Here is a 10,516-nt window from a genome sequence, read left to right as displayed (position 1 = left end):
ACTTAATTTTTCTTAATTTTAATCCAAATTAATGGAAAAAACAGAATCCAACAAAAACTAAACTGACTTGGAATTATTCAGAATATTAATTGATTTTTAACTTTGTTATCCAACAGATGTTATATTTGTAAAATCAAAAAACAAAATAAAGATATCCGAGATGCAGACCTTCTCTCAGTTTCTAAATGGGAAAATCGCATAAAAAATCTTCAAGGTGGCAGCCACTTATACTTTAAACCGTGAGAGTATTTCACAAGCACTTCAAACCTTCAAAATGACACTTTTATCAAAAGAAACCTCCAACCTGGCTTACTTTTACATCAAGTCAAAACGGTAACCGGTACTGTTCAAAAACGATGACGTGTCGGTTATATCTTTTTTTTTTAATTTTTTTTTAAAAATTATTTTATTAATAAAATAAATATTAAAAACAATATATTAAAAATCATAAAAAATAAAAAAAATCACTAAAAATCACTAAAAATTCACAAAAAATCAAATTATTCACCAAATTTTTTTAAAATTATTTTATTAATAAAATAAATATAGAAAATACAAAAATATAAAAAATTCATAAAAAAATTCAAAACAAATCATAAAAAGTCAATAAAATTCACAAAAATTCATAAAATTCACAATAAATATTTTAAATTATTTTATTAATAAAATAAATATAAAAATAATCATAAAATTTTACAAAAATAAAAGATTCACAAAAACCTTAATATTATTTTATTAATAAAATAAGTATAAAATACACAAAATATAAATAATCATTAAGAAATTGAGACAAATCACAAAAATTCACAAAAATCAAGAATAAAATTATATGTGGTTTTATAAAAGCGACTAAGGAATAACGTGCATTGAGTGCTATAAACTGGCTACCCTCAAGCTATCATTAGTATACATTCTTCCCTAACAATCCTAAACTTTTCCAAATCCAACCAACACACATAGAACATAACAGATTAAAAAATATCCAAAATAGTAGTCTGGGTTATGATTACTCTGACTTAGATTAGAAAAATATCATTATTTTATATTTATTTTATTAATCATAACCCAGAGACTGTGAATTTTAAAATATTTAAAATATTTTTTTGTGAATTTTAAGACTTTTTTTGTGAATTTTATTGACTTTTTATGATTTATTTTCAATTTTTTTATGAATTTTTTATACTTTTGTATTTTTATATTAATTTTATTAATAAAATAATTTAAAATTTTTTTTGGTGAATATTTTGATTTTTTGTGAATTTTTAGTGATTTTTATGATTTGTTTTGAATTTTTTTATGAATTTTTATATTTTCTTTATTTTAATATTTATTTTATTAATGAAATATTTAAAAAAAAAAAAAACAGACACGTCATCGTTTTTGAACAGTACCGGTTACCGTTTTGACTTGATGTACAAGTAAGTCAAGTTGGAGGTTTCTTTTTATAAAAATGTCACTTTGAAGGTTTAAAATGCTTGTGAAATACTTTCAAGGTTTAAAGTGTAAGTGACTGCCACTTTGAAAGTTTTTTATGCGATTTTTCCGTTTCTAAATACACCCTACCGAGGGTGTTTTCGGAATATAAGAAGTGGTGATTCCAAAACCTTCTCGTCCTCCCAGAAGTTTTAGGGTATTCTTTTTTTCTTCAGCATACATAAATACGTCGTCGGCGGTTAGTCATCAGAAGTAAAGAACCATGGCGAACCTTGAATCGGAATCTTCTTTCTTCCCTCAAACCTCTTCTCGTCTCCCAGGCGACACCGTTTTCTTCTCAATCTTCCCCGACGCCTCCCTCTCCTCCGCCGCTCTCCAATCACTCCACCTCCAAATCATCGACTTCCTCTCCCCCTTCACTTCCCCTTACATATGGCAGCACGAGCCCTTCTCCCTCTCAATCTCCCTCCCCTCCTCCGCCTCTTGTCCTTGCACCGATACTCCCCTCCCTCATCTCCACGGGAAGCTCAAGTACGGCGACAACCTAGAAGACGAATGGTTCGCCGTCTTCCTCCTCTTCCGCATCTCCGCCGCGTTCCCCTCTACTTCCATCCGCGTCTGGGACACCGACGGCGAGTTTCTCCTCATCGAAGCCGCCTTCCACCTCCCTCGCTGGCTCAACCCCGAGACGAGCCGCAACCGCGTCTTCATCCGCGGCGGCGACCTCCACATCGTCCCGCGCAGCCGCCTCCCGGATCCTTCCTTGATTACCTCCCTGCGGTTTCTCCTCGAGCGCGGGGGTAGCGAGTCTCGCGCGTCGGATCCGGTTCAAACCGCGTTGAAGAACCGGGTCTCCGGTTATCCCGATAGCGCGTGGAGGAGTATGCATCGCGTTAGGGTTAGAGTCCCAGTCTCCGTGGCGCACGTGCTGAGGCACGTGCCTGTTTTAATCTCCCTTGCTGTTGAAGGCTTTTACGACCGTGACGTGGACTCGATGAAGCACGCGGCGAAGATGGAGAAGTTTTTAAGCAAAGAGAAGGAGCTTGTGGTTGTTAATGTCAAGATGTCACGTGCGATGTACGCTCAGCTCGTGCAGCAGAAGTTTCAGGCGCCGAGTTGTTACCCGATGCCGAGCGTTAGCGATCGGGAGGCTTACGCTGAAGCTGAGATAGGGATGAAGATCGCTTGCGGTATGGAGATGATGTATCAGGAGAGGAAGAAGGAAGGTGAAGATGGGAGAGGGAGTGGTTGGAGCAAGTATAAGGAGAATCTCGAGAAGAGTGGCTATTTTGAAGGTTTGCTTTGTGGGTCCAAGGAGTATAAGAGGTTGATGGAGAACGCTGAGGAGTATTATCAGAAGAGTTCGTCTGTTTCAAGAACAAGGTATAATTGGTTCTTTTAGTAAGTTGATAAAAGGATTCGTCTTTTGAGTTGTTTGTTTTTTTATGTGCAGAGAGATTATGAGTGCGCCTGTGAGACGTATCGATGAGATTCTTGCTTTATCTTACTCGGAGGATGACTTCAAGGGTCCGGAAGTTGCTGTTTCTGATAGTGATTCTTGGCTGTACGATGGTGAGGATGAGTTGAACTCTGTTCTTCAAGAGAGGCAGAAGGAGATGGAGTTTTATAACGAGAAGAAGGAGAGGAAACAGAAGGGAAAGGAGAAGGAAGAAGGTGGAAGCTCGTCTGATGCAAACGTGAATAATTTTGATCTTGGTGATATCTCAAAGTCGATGGAACAGTTCATTCAGAAGGTGTCAAGTTACAAAGGAGCAGAAGTGCCACAAAACAGGTTATTACTTTTCTTTGTTATATATGGTACCATGACAATTTCAAGCTTTAAGATGGTGTTTTCTTCTATTGCTGGACTTGTACAGGGATTTTAAAGAAGTGAATCTAGATGCTGATCGTTTCATGAAAGATATTGAGTCAATGCTAGGGAGCCAAGGTGGTCAAGAAGAAGCTGATGATGACAGTGATGGCTCAGAAGGATCTTCGATGGACATGGATTTTGAAGATGATAGCGAAGGAGAAGATCCTAACGATGATGAGAAGGAAGCCTTTATGGAATCCTACTCTGGAGCAATGAATGAGGAGCTTAAGAACTCAACTCTTGACAAGAGCTTTGAACATGTGAATCAACTTTCTTCTAAGCAAAACGGGGTAATTCTTACATAACCATTTCTTTTTGTGAATTTGAAGAGTTTTGACTATTGATTCTGATGATATTTTATGTGCCACATCTGCAGGAATCATCAAAGACTACAGAAGAGAAGGAAGAAGATGATGATGATGAATTTACACCAATTGATGCAGATTTCAACTTGGTTAAGAACCTACTTGAATCCTACTCTTCACAACAAGGTCTTCCTGGTCCTGCTTCCAATTTACTCGGCCTCATGGGTTTGCAACTTCCAAAGGACTCCAACGACAAGTAGTGAAATGAAGGTTTTATATCTGAACAAAGCGTATAAACATGTTTGAAATTTACTTTGGTTTAGTATTTATTTTACGAGATCTATGTTTCTGATTATATAACGTGTACAACGCTGGGGATCTTGTGTTGTCGGAAGTAAGCACATGACATGTGATTGAAGAAAGAAACAATTAAACAGAACCTTATGTACATGTACACTACACTATTACTGTATTACACATGATCAACCACAAGAGAACAACAGAAAAACATTTATTTTTCTTCTTTCCAAAGCCAATAATCTCGACCACAGAAGCAAAGCAGAAAAATATCCAATACTCAAATCAAATATCATATTCATAGCATATCAATTCATCATTCTTCATTCAATCTTTGTAAGTTGCCAAGTCTCCATCACCATCGCCTTTGTCCAATAGTAGATTCTTGAGAGATGACTTGATGTTTTGGTGTCACTCACTTGCAACAGAAAATCAAAAGGACTTCTCCAGAAGCTATCCACGAATCATTGCCTTTTTTTTTCTTTTTTCTCTTTTTTATTATTCGATTCTTATTTTTGAAACTGAAAAAAACATGAGAGAAACGGTCTTCATCTTTCCTAATCTCCAGTTTATTATAGCTTCCCCATAGACGACAGCCACTGTTCCATATTCTTCACATCTGCAGGTATATAATTTTTATAAGAAACACTAACATTTATCGGTGATAGTTCACTCAGTGATATAAAGGTCGAAACGTTCAACAAATTCAGGTTGCAAATCACTGATAACATGCACCAACATAATCGATATTAACGATCATGATTATGAAAATGGAAAGAAACAATTACCAGGAGCAACAGGAGAGAAGAAGGCAGCTGGAATCTGATTCCCAGAACCATCAATCAACTTCTTGTAACAAGGAACAAGAACCACAAAGCCACCACCACCAGTATCATCCTCACTTTTAAACCCTGGTCCATGTGGTTCAACCCAACCAATAGACCACTCTGGATCATCTGGTTGAGGAAACAAAACATTCCCCATGATCTTCTCCTCATCTCCACCTCCTCTACCAATCCATCCTCTCTTGATCTTCTTCACAGTAGTAGAAGAAGAAGAAGAAGATCCAGTCTTATTATAAATCTTCTTCAGTGAAGAAGACCCTTTGGACTCTTTCTTATCTCTCTCTTTGGAGTTACCACCACACAACCACCTCGGAAGACGAGGGAAAGAGACTGCCATCTTTTAGAAAGAAAAAAAACTCCGAACCTCCGGAGAAAAAACTCTTATCATCCAGCCATAGATCAATAATGAATGGTGCCTTTTATCTTCTCCGACCTGTCAACAATAAATAGTTACCCTTTTTAATCATCCTCTTGTTTCATTAATAAAACAAATCATAATGTCAACATAATGATGACACTGACCAAACACAAACAAACAAACAAACACTGATTCATAAAACCAAATGAGAAAATCTCCAATCCATTAATACTACTGCTTACGATGTGACCATCACAAAAATAAAAATCAGATTTTTTTTTTTTCTAGTCAATTCTCCAATTTCAATGAAAATTCCACAGAAAGGAGATCTCTTTAGTATTAATTATTATTTAAATAAATCTAGCGGATTTTTCGTTAATAGAAAGTCATAAACGCTTCTCCAGATCGCCTAAAAATAGAAAAGCGAATTCAACAAAATGATGAAACAAGGAAGGAGGACGATCAAGCAAGCCTCCGAGTCCGTTAAAACACGGCAATGATTCACCGGCAAATTCGGCAAGAAAAGATTAGAAAAAGAGTTTTTGATAGAAATCTCCGGTAATTCCGAAACGTAGATTACCGAGAGAGAGAGAGAGAGAGAGAGAAGTCTGAGATCGAACGATGGGGAAGAAAGCCTAGAATCGCGACGCTCTCTCTTTCTGGGACTCTCTGACTTTGGCCTGACTTTTGAAGAAGCTCCATCGTCTGCTCCGCTTCATTTATACTACTCTCCTTTCCCGTTTCTATTGGGCCCTCCCCTCCTGCCAAACCAATAAAGATCGATCCGACGGTTGTTAGCGGTTTACTTGGTTCACTGGAAACTCTTTCTCTACTCTTCTACTGTAGACTTTACTACACAGGATTTTTACTTAATAACCAACAAAAGGCGGAATATTTTTACGGTTTCTTTTTTGTTTTCTTTTTTTGGGGTCAAATATTGCGGTTTGGTTTTATACTACTAATTAACCAACAGGTTTTTATATTTTAAAGTTTTCAACGAATCAATTTCCTTACTAGTACTATTTAACAAAATTTGTATAATGATGATCGGAAATAATGTAAGTTCATGTATTTCCCCCGAAATCAAAAGCATTTCTAGTTTTCTGAATGGAATTTTGTGTAATTATAGTGACTCTGCTTAATACTCCCTCCGTTTTTTATTATAAGTCGTTTTGAAGCTATGCACATAGATTAAGAAAATCATTAATTTCTTATATTTTCGAAACAAAAACATCATTAATTATTTACCTAACCACAATTTAACCAATAGAAAAATAGAAGATATATTATCATTGGTCAGACAACATTAATTACTAATAAATGTTACATAAAAAACCGAAAACGACATATAATTTGGAACAAAAAAGTTTCTCTAAAACGACTTATATTAAAAAACGGAGGGAGTAATACTCATTGTGAATTTATGTGTAATTATTGAGTTATACCAAACCCTTCCTTATTTTTTCAATTATGGCGACCTTTAAATCCGTGAGACAGTCGATAGACATGTCCAGATACATACCTAAGCAGAAAAAAAATGGAATTCAATTTATCAAAATGCATAGCTAACAGGAAAAAGATAATTCCAAGATAATTAGTGCATTAATCAGAATCTGAATATATCACAAATAGCATATTCTATACACTTGTCAGTATCGTCCGCTAAAAATTAAGGCTTATCCACTCGAGTCATTTATTATTTTTTCCTCAAATTACTGATTTATCCTTGTCGTCACCAGCATTGCATTATTACTAATAATAAAAGCTCGTATGGTGTTACACTAGATATGAAATATAACATATTTATTGTAAAATAATCATGACTTGTACTTATGAACTATCATAATGTAACTATTTTTATTAAGCCTCAAAACAGAACCAAACCAGCCTCTCATCAAGAACCGAGCTTTTTATTATCAGAAAACAATCTAAAGGACTTATTCTAATCAGACATGGCACATACAATCAGGAGCCGGATAAGTATAAATGGACTGTTTCGGCTTCCTTAACCGGATCTGTCCTTGTCTGTTCACGTGCCCTTCACCAAGTGCTTGTTGAAAATCGACCCACGTGATGCTTTTGTTCAGGAAAAGCTGTCCTATCAAAGCCATGTTTGGTCTAATCGTCTTGAGATTCTCGAACGTTCGATGACCCACGAGAGCGTTGTGCATGTTTCCAGGGGACGCAGAGATGAAAATGTCGCTGTGCATGCTTACGTAGTAATCAAGTGCAGCTAGTAAAGAAGCTTTGCCTTTGATACGAGCTCGTTCTGCAGAAGAAGCAAGACTTCTTTTGTCTTCCATTCTTGGGAACACTTGTCTTAGTGCTGAGATTCTAGCTTCTCCTCCATACACCTGAAGGTTCAAAAAAACAAAAAATCCCAGTTAAAAACAGAGTTCCTCTGCATTACAAGCAATTATTCGAGGTTTAGGCAAAGCCTAATCATTAATGAAATATTATTTTTTATACATTTCACATTTATATCAGATATTTTAGTTTTTACGTTTAATTATAAAATTATTTTGATAAATTATAAAAATTAGATATACAAAAAGCATATTTGGGGATTTAAACTAGTATTATTGCTTAAATTTAGACCAATTTAGATTGATTTAAATGTTGATCAAAAAAAAAAAAAGATTGATTTAAATGGTTTAAAACGATTTGATTCACATAAATAAGCTATAACTGATTTACAGTCTAGAAGGTCGGCACATCGATTAGAACATTGATAAGCAATGTAGGTGAAGAGTTTGACCTTGTGGGACGCGAGATAGAGACGAGTATTGTTGTCGAAACCGAAAGCAGCTAGAAGAAGTCCCATCTCTTCTGGTGTTAACGGACACCGTCCTTGACTTCTCAGCTCTTCATCTGTGAACTGAGAGTTCAACACTCTTCCTTGCCAAATCATTTGCCTATACTTCGCCAATGCAAGTTTCTCTGCTTTGCCTCCACCAAAATCGCAAGCCGAATGCGCAGCCATGTCCTATATATATAAACACAAGAAAAGAAACTTCTTACTACCAAACAACTCAAACAGACATCATCAAAACGTTTGTGAGAAAAAGTGAATCTACCTTGTCGAAACGAAGATGAAGAACAGCGAACTTCCCAGGCTCTTGTCTGCTGTGAGAGTTTGTCATGTCCCCTAAATGATCCACATTCTTTCTATCCTTCCTGCTTCTCCACAACGGGTTTCTAAGACGGCTCACAAGAGCGTCACCAAGCGATGTAATGTGGGGGACAAAGCGTAACGCTTGGAAGTTAACTTTGCATCTTAGCCTTTGGATCTCAGCAGGTAAGTGATCGAACGATAGACGATGAGAGAACGGGGAAATAGCAGCTATCCCAAAACTACAAAAAAAAAGATCCAAACCCTTTCAGACAAAAAGCTTTTAAACCAAACATGTTTTTTTAATAAAAGTTAACAGACGAGAGGTACCTTTGAAGAACCGGTGAGACATTCTCTCTATACCATTTGGCAGAAGCATGAACAGGAGCGGTTTTGACTCGGGTTTCACGGATCGCCGTGCCGTAATACTCTCTTGTGCTCCAAGAGAGTTCCTCAGGGAGTTCTCTAACTATTCTTATGTCATCCTTTAAGGTATTGATGAAATGATCCACATCGAAGATATCAACAAAAGAGCTGTTGCAAAACAGAGAACATAAAACTTTTCAGCCAACACATTCTTTTGTAGACTTTCTATCAAGAAAACAACAACATTACCTTGAGTCTTGCCAAACAGGATTCACTTCAAGATAAGGGATCACGAGGGTTGCGTTTAAGATCTTGGCAACTGCAACTGCGTCACATATCCCCATTCGTTGCTGGTTAAGTCCTCCATCTAGAAACACCTGAATGTAGCCCTCGGTTTTCTCCGGTAATGCTGCTCCGTAGCAATTAGAGAGGACATCGATCAGACATATAATCTGAAAAAAAAATGAGATAATATTTTTTTACAAAATGCTTACAAGGGGAGTTTCCTAAATCAAGACATGGACTCCATCCTTGATCGGTCATTGGCCTCCATAGCTCAGACTGTTCTCCACTTGGCTAAAATTATAACCAAAAACATCTCATTTAATTTTTTGAAATGTAAATAATCAACAAAGAGATCATGAATAATCATTAAAAAAAAAAATTCATACCCGTTGTAAAGCACTCTTTAGTAAAGATAAATGTCTTGGCTTTATTGTGATCGCGTCCTGCATCCATCAAAAGAACTTTCATTACCTAAGAGAGACTCATTGACTTGAAATTGAACAAGTCTTTTGAGTTATTACTTTCGGTCTCAAACTAGTCAAATTTTCTATTAAATCCATAGATATTTAACCAAACGGTTAATTAACTTTAAAATTCAACAAACCAACAAAAGAAGAAGAGTCAATCAACAAACATTACAACCGTTGATGTCTCTGTCTCTTAAACTTTCTATAAACGGATACAAATTGCGAAATTTCTTCACTAGGAAAGTTCAAATTACTATTTCTGGAACCATGAACCATACTCAAAGTGAAAAAAAAAAAATTATTTATCCAAACTTACAGATGCTGAAGACGAAGTAGAAGCGTTGCAAATCAAAACGACGACAAATAAGAGCACAGAGAGAATCATCCTGTCTTTCGCGTAAAGATTCATCATTCTTTTCCAAGGCGAGTGTAGAAACGAGAGAAACCCAGATCCAGTTTCCGGGAAAGTTCGAGGCTTTATAACCAATCAACGCTCAGGAACCCAAAAATAAAAGAACGATCACAAACCCGTCGAGAAAACGACAGAGCAGAGAAGCACGAGAGCAAAATCGAAGAAAAGGTAAATCACATGAATCAGAATGCTATCTTGTCTTTTTCTCTCTACTTTTTTCCGAGATTTTAGTTCTCTTTCTACTTCTTCTTCGTCTCTCTTCGCTTATTTACAAGCTTTTGTTTTACAACAATTTCCCAGGACGGTTTATAAGTGTTAAAGAGAGAGCGCGTGAAGTTGTCTTCACATGGACACCTGTTACTTAACTTTGATGTCTTGTCTCTCCAATGGGTCCCCCGTCTTTCTTGCTTGGATACACTGTATTAACACTTTTTTTTTTTGGCTTCTTGCGCCGATTTTCACTAATTTAATTATTGTTTTTAAGACTCCTGAATGACAACGTTGCATAATTACAGAAAGAAATCACACTAAATGAGTAAATGACAAAATGATATATTGACTTACCAAAAATTAAAACATGTATTTCTCTAAATTAATTCACTTTCTAGTCTTCATACATGTATATGGAAAACTATATTAATACGAGGTTAGTTATCTCAGAAGTCAAGTATAGTAGTCAAAAATATCAAATGATTACCTCAAGTGTTATATTTGTTTCCATGATTCTCTTTTTTTGGATCTATTTTTCTAAATAATATTTAA

General features: G+C 36.1%; 3 protein-coding genes and 1 long non-coding RNA gene across 5 annotated transcripts; 2 read left to right on the top strand and 2 right to left on the bottom strand.

Moving 5' to 3' along the window:
* Positions 1–1,581: 1,581 nt before the first annotated feature.
* Positions 1,582–4,048, top strand: LOC103873982 (protein ecdysoneless homolog). The gene is made up of 4 exons (XM_009152389.3): positions 1,582–2,817; positions 2,888–3,226; positions 3,312–3,597; positions 3,684–4,048. The coding sequence occupies exons 1-4, from the start codon at positions 1,697–1,699 to the stop codon at positions 3,870–3,872; spliced, it is 1,935 nt and encodes a 644-aa protein (XP_009150637.1). The 5' UTR covers positions 1,582–1,696; the 3' UTR covers positions 3,873–4,048.
* LOC103873983 lies at positions 4,042–5,153 on the bottom strand. The gene is made up of 2 exons (XM_018659991.2): positions 4,698–5,153; positions 4,042–4,528 (listed from the first exon to the last, which is right to left on the bottom strand). Exons 1-2 carry the CDS (start codon positions 5,089–5,091, stop codon positions 4,482–4,484), a joined length of 441 nt encoding a protein of 146 aa, XP_018515507.1. The 5' UTR covers positions 5,092–5,153; the 3' UTR covers positions 4,042–4,481.
* LOC108872378 lies at positions 4,939–7,167 on the top strand. Its single transcript, XR_001959206.2, has 2 exons — positions 4,939–5,189; positions 5,697–7,167. It is a non-coding gene; the product is annotated as an uncharacterized LOC108872378 (long non-coding RNA).
* Positions 6,899–10,066, bottom strand: LOC103873980 (O-fucosyltransferase 39). 2 transcript variants are annotated; one of them, XM_009152388.3, is made up of 8 exons: positions 9,659–10,056; positions 9,262–9,318; positions 9,085–9,166; positions 8,840–8,999; positions 8,555–8,758; positions 8,190–8,466; positions 7,871–8,098; positions 6,899–7,466 (listed from the first exon to the last, which is right to left on the bottom strand). In XM_009152388.3, the coding sequence occupies exons 1-8, from the start codon at positions 9,752–9,754 to the stop codon at positions 7,059–7,061; spliced, it is 1,512 nt and encodes a 503-aa protein (XP_009150636.1). In that variant the 5' UTR covers positions 9,755–10,056; the 3' UTR covers positions 6,899–7,058. The 2 variants fall into 2 exon arrangements, with proteins under 2 accessions (XP_009150636.1, XP_033128192.1); XM_033272301.1 differs by lacking the exon at positions 6,899–7,466 and adding an exon at positions 7,700–7,730 and having other exon boundaries at positions 7,764–8,098; positions 9,659–10,066.
* Positions 10,067–10,516: the final 450 nt, after the last annotated feature.

This window comes from Brassica rapa, chromosome A06 (assembly GCF_000309985.2).
Source record: "Brassica rapa cultivar Chiifu-401-42 chromosome A06, CAAS_Brap_v3.01, whole genome shotgun sequence".
NCBI classification, from domain to species: Eukaryota; Viridiplantae; Streptophyta; class Magnoliopsida; order Brassicales; family Brassicaceae; genus Brassica; species Brassica rapa.
This window is presented reverse-complemented; position numbering and strand designations above follow the sequence as displayed.